The 18,847-nt window shown below is 38.9% G+C and overlaps 1 protein-coding gene across 1 annotated transcript in view; it reads left to right on the forward strand.

The window, feature by feature from the left end:
- Window positions 1-18,847, forward strand: part of LOC136874430 (X-linked retinitis pigmentosa GTPase regulator-interacting protein 1) — a 1,071,624-nt gene that overhangs the window by 281,101 nt on the left and 771,676 nt on the right. The window contains exon 10 of the mRNA XM_067148064.2: window positions 3,226-3,480. Coding sequence (XP_067004165.2) covers window positions 3,226-3,480 — 255 coding nt within the window. The remainder of the gene's footprint in view (window positions 1-3,225; window positions 3,481-18,847) is intronic.

Consider the following 18,847-nt stretch of genomic DNA (forward strand, 5'->3'; position numbering starts at 1 on the left):
GGGGTGAGATTCAGAATTAGAAGGTGGGGATTCGCGTGCAATTCTCAAAGTATCCGCGTGTTTGACGCCTTTGACGAATACAGACATTGCTTCCAATTCCCTAAAGGTTTCTGGATGAGATGAAAAACAAAGGTACAAACTATAAAAATCTCTGGTTTAGTAGTTACCGTCTGAACTTCAGAATAACTTAAACCAAAGACCCTAGCATAAAACCTGATATCTTGGATAAAAATCACCCAAGTTCCCATCAAAGTGTTGCACTTTAAAATGCACTGCCTGACAAAAAAATTGGAGCACCTAGAAGGAGGGAGGAAATGGAATGAAACTTCATGTATTGAGAGGGTATGTAATGATATTTCAATGATTACAAAATCAAGTCAAATTTACAAAGAACTTAGCAGTACGAGCCCACTTATCAGTATGACGTTGCACCCCCGTGGCCTGGATGCATGCATTGATTCAGTTGGGAAGAGTATCTTAAAGCTATTGTACTCTCTGGAGGCAAGCTGCTCACAACTGTTGTAACTGGCACTGGGACAGAGGAGACGCCGGAGCTGGTCCCATACGTTCTATTGGGGTACTGGTCATGGTACTACCTCATTATCACGTAGACAGTTCAAAGAGACACGTGCCTTGTGTGGACGAGCATTGTCCTGTTAAAAAATTGCACCGTGATACTGTCACATGAGAAGTAACATGAGAACGTTCGATGTCCGTGACATACTGTTGTGCTGTTAGAGTTCCCTCAGTTGCTGCCAGCCATGACCTGAAGTCATACCTGATGGCTCCCCACACCATAGGAGTAACACTGCTGTGCCTTTCCCTAACATTGAAGGAATGGGACTTATCCCCAGGTCGCCGCCATACTCCCAGATGATGGTCATCTGGGGTAGTGCAGAACCACGATTCATCACTGAACACAATGTGATGCCGTTCATCAGCAGTTCATGCTTCCTGGTCAGGGCACCTCTCCAAAGGCTGCTGCTTGTGTTGTGGTGTTAACGGTAGCCTACGCATGGGGCAGTAATTCCATAGTCCGGCTGCTGCTGGTCTCTGACCAGTGGTGTGGAATAACGCAGAATGTTACAGGGAGTCCATTACTTGTTCTTGGATGGCAAGCACAGATGTGAAGGGGTTACATTTTGCTTGGTGCACAATACGGCGATCCTCTCTTGTGGTGGTCAGGCGTGGTCGCCATAACCTTGACGACGAAAATGCCTGCCTTCACGTTACTGTGCAGTCCAACATCGGGCTACTGTCACATCTGAATGCCCCACAAATCTGGAAATTGCACGATTTGACCTGCTGGTCAAATGGAGAGACACAACTGAGACCTCTCTCAATCTCTGTCAGGTGCTGGTAACGCTGTCTCACACGAGTACGCAGCTTCTCTGTGTCCTTCACAGTGATCACTCAAATTCTGATGCTGTTCATGACCCTTATATATCCTACCAGCCACCTACCATAGAATGATGCCCCAGATCGACCACTGCCTTAAGTGAGGAAGACCGTCACATGTCGATGCACTAATCAAGGCCAAGATCAGTCTTATTTATAATGGAGAACCGAGCTATGATTGGTTGATTTAAATTTGGAAGTTCAGATGGGTTAACTAAGAGAGGAAAGAAAAAAAAATCATAGTGTGCCGACTCCTAACTATTAAAATTCTTCACCAAATAGAATTCATTCCAATTCCTTAGGTTGCTCCCCAAACCAAATTAGTGACATCTTTTAACAGGCTTCAAAATTATGTAGTGTTCTGAAAGTTCAGTTTGTCTCTGCAAGACTTCACCATACTCACATGGTTCAAGGTATTGCCTAACACAAGGGAAAGGCCTTACAGTTGTCACAATTATGATCAAATAAGAACCCCTTGCCCCAACTTTCACTCTGTTTGGTTCGGTGGTTCCTGAGATATTGGTGTTATTGAGTGGTATTTATCATTTATATATGGATTGATGTGGTAAATGCTTAAGCAATATTGTTCAGTCTTAACACATTGCAGACCGGGTGCCCTTCACCCCATGCACAGCCCTGTTCCTGGCCCCTTTCTAACTACCTCCAAACTGGAGTGCATGCATTCAAATAAACTGCCAGAACTTCACTAGCCTTTGAAGGACTACTGTGTTTTATTCTGGAGGCCTTCCTGAATAGTAGTTGAAATGCAGGTAGGTAAGTATTTGCTGAAATCTATTGCGGCTCATAGTTTTCTGAAATATGGGGTTTTCTATTAGGGGATCGGTTGGCCAGCAATCTTTCAGACATGATTTCTTCACCTGCCCTATCAATATACACAAAGCAATTTTTTTTCCCTGATAGGGACATTAGTCCACTTTAGTATTTTAGGGGATACGTTATGAGAATGTGAGTTTTGCTCATAGTATAAGTTTGTCTGCTCAGCTACATACTGAAAAAGTTCCTCACCAAACATACGTCCTGCTACTTGTACTATGTTTCCAGATTCATTAGGCCATACCTTTATACCAGGAGCACCTTAAAAATCCTCTAGCCTAGGTTCACTGTTGTCCATAACACAGTTTTCAGAAAACACTACATTATTTACAATATTTAGAATATTTACACCTGTAACACAATTAGCAGACTCGTTCTGCGCTTCGTGAATTCCACACCTTGAAGATGAGGCTATATCCTCGTCATCACTTGACACATTTCCATTAGAATATATTTCATCATCGAACTCTAAATATTCAGCATCACTTGGACATTCGGAGCCTGTATTAGCACATAATTCACGAATAATTTAATCCCTGTCTAAACACGTGCGATCCCTGGGCGCTGCCATCTTGCATGGCTCTTTGAACTTTGTAAACATGTTGTCCGGAAATGCAAAGAAAAGCTATGATATGAAGAATAATCGAAAAGAAATGAGACTATTGATTGTGTAGAACCATACATAAGAGTTCTAGCACCCTTGATCTCTAAATAGTTCCGGTATATCTCAAAAGATAGCACTAAACTTCAGTATGCTGCTAACACGAGATAACTCAGGACCGGTCCGCAACGCGCGGCCAGTCAAAAATGAGTTTTCTCGGGACCAGTCTGCAATGTGTTAAAAGAACAAAATATCATCTTGGTAGTTGAGATATTCCATTATCATTAGAATTGCATAGCTTAGGTGTAAGGGGAGTTTACGTTGTCTTTTTCCATTCTTTTCCTTTTATTCCTATTTTGCTTATTCTGTTTCCTTCCTTTTTTTGTTTATAGAGAGAGAAAGCCACACTGAAGCAGCATAACCAGCAATTATTGGCATTGTCAGCCACTGCTCTGAATACAGAGCAAACCCATGAGAAGCAGATGATGGAAAAATTGGGCCATTTGGAAGTACTTTTAACTGCAGAGAGAGCAGAGAAAGGCTTGGCTAAGCAGCAGCTGGAAGACCAGCAACTCCTTGTGAACTCATTACAAAAGCAGTTATTACAGCAAGAGAACCAATGCCTGTTCTTGGAAAATTCCCTTAAGGTATTCACTTAATGGCATGTAGCCTATAATATTTGTAACTACTGGTACAAGAAAATTTCCTTTGTCAGAAACAAAACTAACCAGTTTTCTGTATGATATATTTTTCTAATGTTAAAATTACCAAGCTTGATAGCTGCAGTCGCTTAAGTGCGGCCAGTATCCAGAAATAAAGGGAGATAGTGGGTTCGCACCCCGCTGTCGGCAGCCCTGAAGATGGTTTTCCGTGGTTTCCCATTTTCACACCAGGCAAATGCTGGGGCTGTACATTAATTAAGGCCACGGCCGCTTCCTTCTACTTCCTAGGCCTTTCCTATCCCATCGTCGCCATAAGACCTATCTGTGTCGGTGCGACGTAAAGCAAATAGCAAAAAAAAAAAAAAAAAAAATTAAAATGTTAAAATTGCATAGTTTAATAAATATAAAACCTAGCTGTAGTACCCAGCTCTGCCCTGATACTTCCTTTGAATGATTCCATTTTGGATTTGCATTAACTGTTTGAAGTTATTTTTAGATTTCTTTATTGTGATGTTGACTGATAGATAATTTTGCATTAAACTATTTCATTGTGACAGCCCAGATTGTCAGCAGGGGCTATGCAGGAATTATTTTCTGGGTGGGGGGAGGGGATATTAAATATTAAAATTTGAGGACTTCCATAAAATAATATTGGGTGCATATTGTGAAATTAGAAACAATAAATTAAAACTTTCAGAATAACACAGTCATTCATTAAGACACATTCGTATTCATGTTGATGATTACAATACTCTAGCTGACGTCTCCTGGGATTTTTTTTTGCTTTACGTCGCACCAACACAGATAGGTCTTATGGCGATGATGAGACAGGGAAGGGCCAGGAGTGAGAAGGAAGCGGCCATGGCCTTAATTAGGGTACAGCCCCAGCCTTTGCCTGGTGTGAAAATGGGAAACCACGGAAAACCATTTTCAGGGCTGCCGACAGTGGGGTTCGAACCTACTATCTCCCGAATACTGGATACTGGCCGCACTTCAGCGACTGCAGCTATCGAGCTCGGTTCTCCTGGGTTTTTAGGCTGGTTCATGGATTATATTTTCTACGGTCACATGTTCTTCATTGTGTATATACAAAAGAGGTAACACATTCAATCTTTCCTGTGCAGTCATATTCTGCAAATAACCTTTTAAATATTTCAGGGATGAAAAATAGCGTTCTGGTGTGGCAGTAGTAAGACAGACAGTAAGTAGTTTCAGTACTCGATGTAATGTATTGTTGGGAAAATTATCACTGTCTCAAAATGTTAAGATCAGAAATGAAGTTCATTGGTTCAGGATGATTGCTTTTAGGAGAAAAATATATATTTATGCTTATTTATTAATGGAAGCATCAACATATTGTTGGCAAATACATAATTAAAATTAAAACAAAACAATGAGCTACCTAAAATTTTCATATACATGGTTGCCACAATTAGTCACAAGTTCTAAACTTCAGTATTTCAGGTGGAAGGGGGGGAATTTATCCCACCAAATCACCCCTCTTCGTATGTCTGATAATCAGGGAAGTAGCTGATCCTTTCAAACAAATACAGTAGAACCTTGATAATTAGAAATCGGTTAATTCAATATCCTACCTAAGTTGAAGAAGCTCTCGCTCCCAGAAACATGAGGTACAGTTTTGCATGTTATTTAAATTGTTTAATTCGAAATACTGTACCGGGAACAGCGGTACGAAACTAAGTCCCCGTAATTAAAGTTGAAACTTCGCGTTACGCGCCGGCCTAGCAGTGGAAGACAGACTGAAACAGCAAGCAACAGCTGTGTGTGACGTAGAGCGGAGTGACGTCACAGCTTGCCTCCCCGTAACATGGAGAGAGCCTAGATCAGTATGGAATGTTCCTTGAGTTTCTTTGGTTAATAACTTTCCCCGCGATAATGACTAGACAAAATCAACCACATCATCGTGTAGCCCGATATCTTATCTCCATTCCTGCTAGGTTTAATAAAAATCCGACATGAGACGACGAAACTGTGGAGCGAGATGTGAAGGCATGTTTTGGCATGGATTGGGTATAAATGGAGAGCTGCTTACCTTGGCAGACCAGTGTGTATGTATCGCAGTGGAGTTCGTGCGGCTAGCAGCGAGCAGTCGGCTCGTGAGGACTGCGATACGACGTGAAGTGATTGTCATATTTCGTCGAGTTCTGGACTTTAACTCCGTAGCGTCACATGTGGACTTATACAATTTTCTTTAACTCGTGAATGATAGAATTCTGCTCCAACGGAGAGTGATATAAGTTGTGCTTCATCAAACCCTTAACATTCTCAAGTGATTGTTTATTCTGAATGATTGTCTAAGACTTGCAATTATTTTTCCAAGTGCTCATAATTCAAAGTTAATGTTGTGGACAGTGATAGGATTTAGAACAGTCTTTGCTCCTTACGAAGTGATTGAATATTTTGAGAAATCTCATTGACGTAACTGTGCTTTAACTTAGAATTCCTCAAGTGGCAAACATTAACAAGTGATTGAGTACAGAATTAACTTGAACTTAGTGACTACGTCACTAACTTACAATTTCGTGTGGAGATAATTCTCTAAACTGTGTAAATATTTTGTAGATGATGGACTGTAGACTGTGTATTTGAACTGTGCATTTTTAATTCTATGAACATTCAAACTAAGAACTGTGCATTTACAATTCTACAAACATTTGAACTAAGGACTGTTGGTGAATGACCAATTTCACTTTATTTTTTTCATTAACATGCGTGAACAAGATTAACTTCACAAGTGAAAGGTTCTTATTTCATTTCAATCCAATTGATTTCATTGAACAGTGTTCAGACTAAGAAATATGTCGTGTGAATAACTTCAGTTTATGCCAAGTATCACAAACTTTAGGTGGCTATTTATAAGGCTGACTTTATTTTGACATTCGACAACAAGTTTCAAGTGGCTATTCCCTTTGAGTTTAATTTCCGAGTGTTAAACTTATGTGCTTATTCGAGCTTAGTAACATTTTGCCGCATAGAATTCATTTCAAATGATTAATGGCATAACACGGGATAGATTTCAGTGACATTCTACTGTGTGATAATTCTTCAGTTATACAGTTCCTATGTGTTATAAACCTTGTCAAAACCATTGCTATATCTTTTTTTCATCTGTGCAGAAGCCGCTTTTCGTATTAACACGTCCAAGGCTTAACGGTGTTCGTTCACGTTTATCATTTACGTGTTCTATTTCGACGCCCTTACTTCTACACCGCATGGATCTTCTAGACATCGCATGGATCTTCTAGAAATTCGAGATCTTCAAGAACTTCCATTGAGGGAGGAATGGCGGTTCAATGGTGCAGAGAGGAGCGGAGCAGCCGGAATTCTGGGACATCGCCAACCCTAGGATGAGGAAAGAACACTTCCCACTGTTTCGTCTGTACAGAGGTGATATGATTTTGAACTTATTAATAAACTCAGAAGAAAAAAAAACTCAAGAATTTTTTTCAGAAGAAAAACCCTCTCCCTCTGTATGCACTTCGATCAGAACGGTACACGCCCTGCGTCTGACTGATGCTCATCAAAGTACCATATTTACTGTTACAATACGGATAATTCATAATTCGAAGAACAATGTTGGTCCCTTTACTGAAATTCAGACTTTTAATTCAAAACTGCCTTTACATTTAAAAAATTAGTATTTTACAGAGTAATGTAAATTCAAAATTTGTTTGCATCATGATAGAACGCATCTTGCGGAATGTGCAGGGGTAGTTTTCCGCACATTCACTCACTTCATTGTGTCTACAATATGCTTCATATTTGCTCCGTATTTGCTAAATTTGAGTGAAATCGTAATTCTTTTGTATTTAGCATTTTAAGGAATGCCACAATATCACGTAGCATGCAGTGTGCGAAGAAGCAGAATCCGCGAACACTGACATTGCCGACAGTTGACGAAAAAGCGTGGCTCATGTAATCAATTCATACGCGCTGAACAATATTGTCAATGCCGATGAAACTGCATTGGTTTTTTAATGCCGTGCCCAAATGAACTTTTGGTTTTAAAGGAGAGAAGTGCCAGTTGGGAAATCATACAAGGGTGGGTTGTTGTTGTAGTGAGTTGCAATGCACACGGAAGCGAGAGACTTCCTCCCCTCGTCATAGGGGAGTTTGATAAGCCACAATGTTTTATGGGCATCAAGCACTCGCGTGCAAATACAAGGCACCTGAAAAATGCAAACAGTACAGCAATCCAAGAAATACAGTATTTGAACAGGAGACCCAGCATAATTTGTCCTCATCTTTGAAGCGTGTGGTTTTTTGTTGTTGTTGTTGCGTTGTGGTTATGTATGCTAGTGGATTTGTTGGCGGTTAATTTGAAATCACGTATGGGTAATTCGAAGTCCGATTTTTGTATCCCAATGACTTTGAATTAACGAGGTTTTACTGTAATAAAAGTAAGTTATTACTGTATGCAGAGATGCCAACTATTACGATTCAATCATATTCATTACGAATTACCCATCATAATTACGCCTTTACGAATCACACACCACAAATTACGATTTTTTGTTGATTTTTAAACCTAAGTGTATGAAGTGTTCAAAAGGTTACACAAGGAATGCTATTACAGCTTGAATTCTCAGAATATTATTTTCGGATTTCTCAGTAATCATTTATACCCCTTTTCTGTCCCTCATTTAAGAGAATTTTGAATTTTCACATGCCAAACACAGTGTGTGCTTCCAGTACTGAAAAAAATAGGCACCTGTGAAGTGGTATATCTTGTGTAGTTTTTGTCTTTGTTCGTCACATGATCAGACTTCCATTTAAGTATGCAAGTTCTTTTGTCTTTGTTTTGGCGGAAAAGTGGTGACAAACTGCGTTTCATTGTGAATACTGTGTGCGTGACTGTTGAAGTATTTATTGCGATTTTGGTTTCCAAGTTCGTGTGTTACGAAATGCAAAAGGTGGAAATGAAGTGATTTCTTGTGGAGGAAAATACATGTGATGACGTTACCGTGACTAGTGGCGCAAGTAATAAACCAAAAGTAGTTCAAAAATTTAGGGAGGTATACTTCAAAGAAGGGCCCTTTTTACTGCGTTCTCAAAATCTCATTCACACGTGTTTTGTAGTGTGTGTAGCCGCGATATTTCAGATGTGCATGAGGAAGAACAAGACTGAATTCCGTGCTAATATGAACAGCGAACTGTTAAGTTCTCTGTTAGTGCAAAGGATGCACATGGTATCAAAAGAAAAAGCATGTCATCAGTGTACGTTTAGCAAACAGGAAGTACAAGCTGCTAAGGGTTAACTACAGTACTCAACAAAAGAAATGATCCTTCAACCTCCACTCAAATATGTACTGCAGATCACCTGTCAATTTTTCGGGTAAGAGTCATACACTCTTTATATGTCAGTCTCTGAATATGTTATGTCTGCTTGAAATGTATGTTGTTCATTAATTTTTCAATGATATGCAAGTCAGATCTCGGAAAAAAAAATCGACATCAGCTGCGCAGTTCCCCCCCACTCCCCCCACGTGCCCTAACGGCTGTATTCCAAATTGCCTTTCTCGAAAGTTGGCATCTCTGTGTATGTATTAATACCTTGTGGTATAGATATAATGTACACGATTCCAACTGTCACTGGGACTGTCACCAGTCAGGCTAGGGACCCTGGAAACTGTGGACTCAACACAAATGTCAGTCGTTTTGGAAATTTTCTTGTTCACCCCTTCTCATCCCCTATGCTGATAAACGCTGAACTTGAACTTAAACAGCATCACAGTTAATCTCAACGAGCCCGAAATCCATGGATTCCACACTATTATCAGTCGTTTTTGCTTATTTTTACATATTAACGCCTCCCCTAGGAGTGCTAGTTGTGTCTTACACCCACAGTCTTTTTTCCATATAGTATCAATCAGTCAGTCAGTACTGATCTGCATTTAAGGCAGTCGCCCAAGTAGCAGATTCCCTATCTGTTGTTTCCTAGCCTTTTCTTAAATGATTTCAAAGAAATTGGAAATTTATTGAACATCTCCCTCGGTAAGTTATTCCAATCCCCAACTCCCCTTCCTGTAAACAAATATTTGCCCCAGTTTGTTCCCTTGAATTCCACTTTATCTTCATCTTGCGATCTTCCCTACTTTTAAAGACACCACTCAAACTTATTCGTCTACTAATATCATTCCATGCCATCTCTCCGCTGACAGCTCGGAACATAGCATTTATAAATGTTAAAATACAAGTGTTTATTTGTAAGTTCACCTATTCAATCATAAGTCCCTGGTAACGCCCCAACTAGAGTATGGTTCCAGTGTATGGGACCCTCACCAGGATTACTTGATTGAGGATTACCAGGATTATAGTAATCGCAACGTAACGAAATACCCCAGAAAGTAAATATCGCCGCCCGATGCTCTTCTTTTCTCTTTTCTGTAATGGCTGATCACTGCTGCCAACCTGCCTGGTTACATATTAAAATCACCAGACATAACCATAACAAACTAACCTCAATGTAAACACCGATAATGAATGTTTCCCTACCCTAGTAAATGATAAAAGTTAAGATGAAATAAATCAAGATATTCATAATTAAGTCGGTTTCCACGCTCAATGAGAAATTAAGGAAATAAACACCCTTTCTCACTCAAATTAATGTTACATATATCTGTCTTTATTTTGATACACAGTAGGCGTACTGTAACCATATTCTTGAAAAGAGGGGCGTGTTAAACGATGCAATTTGTTTAATAAGTCTTTGCAGTGTGATTTTCAAAAGTTCCAGACATCCAATGACTTCCCTTTCTTTTGCGCGAATATTTCCTTCTCTCTTCAATACCGGTAACCAGTAAGGAGAGAGATTGGGCATATTTTCAGCCTGCAGGCTGGTTATATCTTCACGGTTGTCAGGAAACATATAGGAATACTAATGTGCCAAGCTACGTGAACGGAAATTAGGTCAGCTTTCAAGCTCGCTGCAGAATTGAATATTAGTTCTACTATCTACTTCTATCGTTTTCACATACACCGAGGTGCCATTATTTCGTCCCGCAAGAGTTCTTTATGTACCAGTAGATCTAGACATGAGGCTGGCGTATTTGAGCACTTTCAAATACCGCGGAACTCGAATCCGCCAACCTGAGCTAGTCATACATTCTCTCCTTCACTCAAATTAATTTTAAACATTTCCTGCCTTTATTCTGATGTATGCATTACTATAACTGCATTCTTAAAGGAAGGGGGGAGGGAATATAGATTGTATAATTCATTGCGATTTCTGCAAGTTCAAGGACTTACCACATAAGACATATGTCCTTCCTTTTAATAATAATGCTAACAGCTTTACATCCCACTAAGAACTTTTACGGTTTTCGGCATTTGGCATTTTAAACATATTTTCAGCTTACAAGTTGGTGTATCTCAAGCTGTCAACATTACGGAAACCAATGTACAGGAGCACTATGAGTCAAACAACATTACCAGATTTTTACATATACTGTATATTGGCTTAAATCACATGAAGACAGGTTGTGAGGCAAGAATTGGATAGGAAAGAGGGCTAGGATTTAAAATGTAAATAAGCGTACAGACACAGCACTAGCCTGAAATGAAAATGACGGGCAAAAAAAAAAAAAAAAAACTTCAGACCTGCCGACTGTGGGGTTCGAATCCATCACCATCTCCTGAAACCAAGCTCACAGCAATGTGATCAAACTGCACAGCCAGTTCACTCAGTTTCCTATGATGCGTAATAGGCCTACCACATGGGCGACCCACTTACCTGTATATGGATCTTCAATTCTTCAATTATACATGTATGCAAAAACATTATGCACCTTAGTAAGAGGTACTTCCCTAGTTGGTTCTCTGATTGGTGCACGTATAACAAATATGTTTGGGAAGAAATACTTTTATTTTATATTTATTTATATCATAAAGAAGTCACGTTGTCATAGCAAAACGAATATGCAACGAAGAAATGAATCCGAAGAGATAAGCATTATTTACTGCATTAAATATTAGTTTATTTACATGTTAAGCGATATGTAGTAGTAGTAATAATAATAACAACAACAAACGTGTGCAATAAGGAAAAAGGAAATAAATACAAGTAAATATAAATATAATTTACAACATTTAGAGCCATTCCATGGTCACTGAATTACAAAGCAGGGGTATGAATAAACAAACATAATAAACATGAATACTAATATTTAAAAAGCAAAAAGCAAAGTCATCTCTGTACAAACCATGAAAGCCATTGGAAGGGTGGAAGGTGAAGGCTTCCACTATCCATGACGTTGGCACTTGGTGGGGTGGGGTGGAGTGGTTAGCTCTACGCATGACCGCCTTTGCCCCCAATAGTTAACCTGGTACTCATTTATCATACGCAAAACATTCCTTCCAAATTACGTTAAACCCCTGTCACTCGTTATTATTATTATTATTATTATTAATAATAAATTATTAATAAATTGCAAATGGGAAATATCCCGGTGGCAACGGTCACTTACAGTAATGTGATAATAAAGTTGACATAATTACCCAACTACAACAAACAAACAAACAAACAAGCAAACAAACAACAAGAGTACAAGAAGCAGATATATGGAAGGAAGATATAACAAGAATTACTGCTAGTTTAATATTCTAAATCGAGTAACATCATATACAAATTCACACACAACTTAAGTATTTACAGTGCTTAACAATATGGCTTACAATATTATAGGTTGACCTTACTAATAGCTTAACATTATAAGTGATAATAAAGTGAAGTTAAACCGTAATTACCCTACAACAACAACATTGCAACAAGCAAGAAATACTACTAATTTAACTTTCTAAATCCAGTGTCATTATATACATATTCACACACAACGTAAGTATTTCCAGTATTTAACACTACAAATTACAATACTATAGATTGAACTTACTACTAGCTTAACACTACAAGTGATAATAAAGTTAAATCATACTACCCAACAACTACAACAACTCAAGTACAAAAAGGAATTCCATGGAAAAAAATATTACAAGAAATACTATTAGTCATTCTAAATCCAGCATCATGTACAGTTTCATGCACAATTTAATTATTTCCAATACTTGCCACTATGGCTTACAAAACTATAGATTGAGCTTACTACTAGCTTAACGTTACAAGTGATAATAAAATAAAGTTAAAAACATTGTTAATTAACCAAGAACAACAATTACAAAAACATGAGTACAGCAAGCACTTCCCTGGAAAGAGAATACCACAAGAAAACGCCTCCCAGTTTCACAATCGAAACCAAGCAGAAAATCGCAAATTCAGTGCCCGTAATTTACAACTTTTACTTTTCATTTTACACAAATGGTCTTCTTAAATGACTTGATACCAAAAGGGAATCTATCAAAGACTGCCGCAGGTAATTTATTCCAATCCCTTATGGTCCTGTTGACGAAGGAAAACTTGCCCACATCCGTATGCTGGTTTCTGGCCCTAATTTTATGCTTATGATAATTTCTCGATAAGTATGAGGGAGGTTCTAACCTATTCCTAATACAACTCCAAGCAGCCCTTCCCGTATAGCTCTTATAAAGACCACACAGGCGAGCTCTAGTTCTTCTAGATTCAAGACTTTCCCAATTAATGGTATTCCTTCTATTCCCAGTTACGAAACGCATCGCTCTTCTTTGAACTTTCTCTAGGGAATTTATTAAACCCATCCTGTACGCATCCCAACATGCAGATCCATATTCGAGAATGGGTCTTACAAAGTATTTATAAGGTTTATTTAAACCTACTAGGGTGGTGAACACATAAATAAGAATTCCAATGAAAGTATTTTCCTTCTGGACCTTCATGCCAGACAGATGTTTTTGAAAACAAATTTTTTTCACTATAATATGATTTATCTATAGAGCGAAACCGCTATGCAGTGTGCGTCTCATAGCAATCGAGATGGAATTGGTAATGTACTATGTTTCTGTAGAGCCTATATATGACTTTTTACAATTACCTCTAAAGTGAATTTCAGCTGTGTGACAACGCTAAAAAGACTATGGACTTCGAGATTGGCATTCCTGAAGAGGGTTTTCTACACTTTCCCATTTTCACACATTGATTCAAGAGTCTGTATTGGCTTGTGACAAAACCACTGTATTCTTCCGAAAACCACTGATAGGGACAGGTTTGGTTGTGATCCACCGAAAACAAATTATAATGACCAGTTAGGTAGTGATCCATCGAAAACCACTGATTGTCGCAGGGTTAGGTTAGGTTCGACAGGATTTGTAATTGAGCGACTGTTGTCATTGAAAGCACTGTCGTGACGACTGAAGGCAATAAACATAAAACTGAATCCATTGGTCTACAAAGTTTTCATTCAGTAGATACGCTAGGAACTGGCGAACCAAAACCGTACATACAAAGTTTACAGGAATCAACAAAACAGGATATTAATTTGTGGTACTCACTGTTCTTTAAAGAGAAGAAATATCCAGTCAACAATAGCTGCAGTGAACATGCTTTTTCACCATTATTGTCTGGCCCCATGGCTAAATGGTTAGCGTGCTGGCCTTTGGTCACAGGGTGTGGGTTTGATTCCCGACAGGGTGGGGAATTTGAACCACCGTTGGTTAATTTATCTGGCACGGGGGCTGGGTGTATGTCGTCTTCATCAACATTTCACTATTATTGTGTAAAATAGAAACTTACTAGTTTTGACAAGTACAGTATGTTCAACAGCGACTTCTGAATGATGACGGGCGGGATGTCCAACCTCACTAATCTATGTTCCAGACTGTTTCTACTTAAAAAATTTTATTTGTCCTTTAATGTGATTTTGCAATTTTTGCTGAATATTTATGTGGCTGAAATGAAGGTGGATAAGCTACATGGTCTCCTTTATATAGGAAGAATGTATCGTGGAAATTAAACTCAATTTCGTTTCATGTACATTACAGTTTCTCTAAGATATATTGACAGTAATTCAGTCATGTACGACGACGATGTATTTCATGGTAAAGACAGCTGCCTCTGTGGATCAGTGGTAGAGTGACGGCCTCCGAATCCCAAGATAGCGGGTTCAAACCCGGCAGAGGTAGTTGGATTTTTGAAGGGCAGAAAAAAGTCTATTCGACACTTCATGTCGTACGATGTCGGCATGTAAAAGATCTCTGGTGACACATTTGGTGTTTACCCGACAAAATTAATTCATTCTCAGCCACGGACGCCCAAGAGAGTTTCGGTTTACTCGGTCAGCCATCTAGTGAGCCTAGAGTATAACGGAACGTCAAAATTGACGAGCAGACAGCCAGATGACGTCAACTTGAAATGTCTGCACACGGTAGCTGAGGCCATACGATTATTATTATTATTCTTATTATTATGGTCAAGACGAATTACTTTGCAATGCTATCTATCTTAATGGTAATGTACTATGTACATGTACTAGTGTAGGCTACTGAGTGCATGATTCGAAGCAGTGTATCGATTCATTCAAGTGTCCGAGTGAATCGATTCACAGGAACGGCAAGCTCACGGCACACAAATCATGCACAATCACGGCTCAGTGAGCCACACGACACACACGGCTCCTTATCGGCACACTGGACACTGGCGGGGAGCCGAGCTTTCGCTGCAGCGAGACACAGTGAATCATGGCACACTGAAAGAATCGTACGCAGTCACGGATCAGTGAGACACAACACACACCCGGTTCATTATCGGTACACTGGACATTGGCGGGGAGCCGAACTTCCTCTGAAGCAATACATACAGAGTCATGGTACATTGAAAAAATCGTGTGCTATAATGGACTCTCGAGCTCAGCTCGTTTAATAATAATACCTACTCGCATTCACTGTCCTCTTCTTACAGGGAGTTTTAAACAATACATGGATTTATTTGCAGTGTTAAAAAGATAGAACACAATTCCAAAGTACCTAGGTTGTAAGTAGGTAGGCAATTAGGTTATTCTAATTACTGTATTAGTTTAATCAATCAGTATCTTTATAACTAGTTAACGTTCGACAATTACTTAAACTCATCTCTCTAGCCTCCATGCCTGGCTGAGTGGCTCAGACGGTCGAGGCGCTGGCCTTCTGAACCCAACTTGGCAGGGCCGAGCTCAGTGCGGTGGTATTTGAAGGTGCTCAGCCTCGTGTCAGTAGATTTACTGACACATAAAAGAGCTCCTTCAGGACTAAATTCCAGCACCTCGACGTCTCAAAAAACCCTAAAAGTTGATAGTGGGACATAAAGCCAATAACATTATTATTTAGCCTACCCTATGACTATGAGTCATGCTCATGACCACTCGAAATTGTCTGTTATATATTAGTTTGTATGTCGCATCATTGCACAATACTTCAATAATCGAATCATGAGGTTACCGGTGTACGTGGACAGTGAGTATGTAAGTAGACTGATGCAATAGCTTAAATAAATGATGTTTAATCAGAAAACCAGTGGGCTACTGTACATCTCCTGTAGCCTATACAAAATATGACGATTTTAAAAAAGCCTCTGCTGATAGAAAAATACATTTTCAAAGATGACCGAGTTAATTGGCCGTGCGTTTAGGGTCGCGTAGCTATGAGCTTGCATTCTGGGAATGGTGGGTTCAAATCCTAATGTCGGCAGCCGTTAAAATGGTTTACGGTGGTTTCCCATTTTTACACCAGACACATGCTTGTGCTGTACCTTAATTAAGAGCACGGCCGCTTCCTTCCCACTTCTAGCCCTTTCCTATCTCTTCTATCCTCTTTGTCACCATAAGACCTATCTGTGTTGGTGCGACGTAAAGCAAATTGATTTATATTTAATATGTGGGCTACTTATTGTGGACACAGGTATTTTTATATGTAATTCTCTCTCTATATATACAGTATATGTGAGTTGTGACTTTCAAAGAACTGTGGAAAACCATTAGATAGTGTATAAAATTTGAGTTATGTCAGTATTTTAACAGGAGTACAATGTTTACATCATGTATTGGTGACAGAGTGCTGTCTCCCTCTCTCTCTCGCCCGCTCCTCCTCACATTGCGCCACAGCAGTTCTATATAATTTCACTCCGATTGGACACTGATCCCCACCTGCACATCTGTACCGCCCTGTAACTTGTAGATACACAATTTCCACAATTTTGAAATGTAACTTCGTTATATCTGAAAGGACGGGGCAATCAGAAATGTATTATTTCCCAGCAAAGTTATAACATTCTTAATCTCATGGAATGGCTCTTACAATGGTACAGCTAACTCCTCGGCTTCTCTTCTTTCTTCTTCTTCTTCTTCTTCTTCTTCTTCTTCTTCTTCTTCTTCTTCTTCTTCGTCTTCTTCTTATTCATCTTCTTCTTCATATTCCTCCTCTGATTCACTGCTTCCATGATGAATGACTAGTTCCTCCACTTCAGGAAGACCTCTCACCTCATTATTGTAGAACTCGACAATCTTCTTCTCAGTGTGTTTCACTTCATTTCTCCACATCTCTGCTGTCACCTATAAGATATATTGAAGTATCACAACCTGACAAGTATATTATAAACTCCACTTGCCTATATCCAATAAATAACATTTCCACTTGGCCTACCTGATCAAGAGATTCTTTCCACACAGCTGTAGCTTTGTCCAATCCGTGACCAGGTCTTGAAGCCACTGTTTTGTTATAATACTGTTTTGCCACAGACCATACTAATTCGATGGCATTGAAAAACGAGTGGTAAGGAGGAAGTCGTAAGACAGTATGGCCTTCACTGTGCAGCATCTCGTCAACAATGTACCTGGTTTTAAAGAAACAGAGAAATATTATTATGCATACATGAAAGTCAAATACATGAGTGTAAACAACATTATCTAAACTTATGTTTACGTGCTTCTGTACCTCTTTAAGTGACTTCGATTCATATTACACAACCTTTGCAGCTCATCTTTTGTACCATTTTCTGGTGGAGAAACTCCATTCTGCCTTAACCATGACTGTAAATTAAAGGAAAAATAGAAATTAATTTCTGTAACATCATTAAACATCATTCAGTAAAAGGAAATATTCAATGAAGTATAATTACCACTAATTGATCCTTCCTCCATTTTGTTGTTGGTTGATGCTCAACAAGCTTATAGTGATATGGTGCATTATCCATTACAATAACACAGGGTCCTATATTTCTTAATCCTACGATTAATTGCGTTTTCACCCACATCTGAAATTTCTCGCTGTTCATAGCACCATGGTAATCCTGATTTCTCTTCAAGTTTGTAGCAAATATCAAATCAACACCTGTAAGAATTTTAAGTTTTAGTATGAAGTTATTTCTTCTAAAAAAAGTATTCCCTAAAATATGAGATCACCCCTCTTCAAGGATAGGCCTATTAATTGATTTAAAAAATGTGATTTCTGTTGAATGATACAAAAAGCTGTCTGATTTTAAGTGAAACCAACTACTATGTAGCAAAGTCACCTGATGATGAAGTCAATGAATTACTACTTACACTACTTTATCGTAACATCTCTCATGAATGTATCTCCATTAGTAGGCCTATATCTGGATTAGAAGTCCACGATCACTTGCATTAAAGATATAAGTATAAACACCCATTTCAATGCCTTAGAACAAATGTAATTGCTGCGAATACTGAACCTATATTAGGCATTAAGAAATAAGAAGCTTGGAAGGTGTTCAACAGTCAGGTAACAAGCACTGATTCAGGTGGAGATTGTTGAATGCAGAATAAACATAATAAATAGGCCTACAATACAAGTAATTTACTGATACAAATATCCAGTAACATTATATGAAAATACACTGGGGAAGTTGCAAAGAATTTGGAAATTTATTGAACTTCTCCCTTGGTAAATTACTCCAATCCCTAACTCCCTTCTTAAAAAAAACAAATATTTGCCCCACTTTTCGTCAACTTTATCACTGTACTGTGATCTTACCTACTTTTAAAATACCACTGAAACGTATTCGTCTACCAATGTCATTCCACACCACCTATCCACCGACAGCTCGGAACATACCACTTAGTCCAGCAACTCGTCTCCTTTCACCCAAGTCTTCCCAGCCCAAACCCGACAAAATTTTTGTAACACTACTCTTTTGTCAGAAATCACCCACAACAAATCGTGCTTCTGTCTTTTGAACTTTTCCATTTCTCAAATCAAGTAATCCCAGTGAGGGTCTCATACACAGGAACTGTACTTAAGTTGGGGTCTTATCAGAGACTTATGTGCCCCCCCCCTACATCCGTACTACAAACCCTAAAAACCCTCATAACTATGTAAAGAGAGATCACCTCACTATAATAAAATGAAGTAAAATAAAGTAAGAACATACCAGGTACAAAGCCATCTTTCGTTCCAGCATGAACAATAACCAGTCTTC

Source organism: Anabrus simplex, chromosome 5 (genome assembly GCF_040414725.1).
Source record: "Anabrus simplex isolate iqAnaSimp1 chromosome 5, ASM4041472v1, whole genome shotgun sequence".
NCBI lineage: Eukaryota > Metazoa > Arthropoda > Insecta > Orthoptera > Tettigoniidae > Anabrus > Anabrus simplex.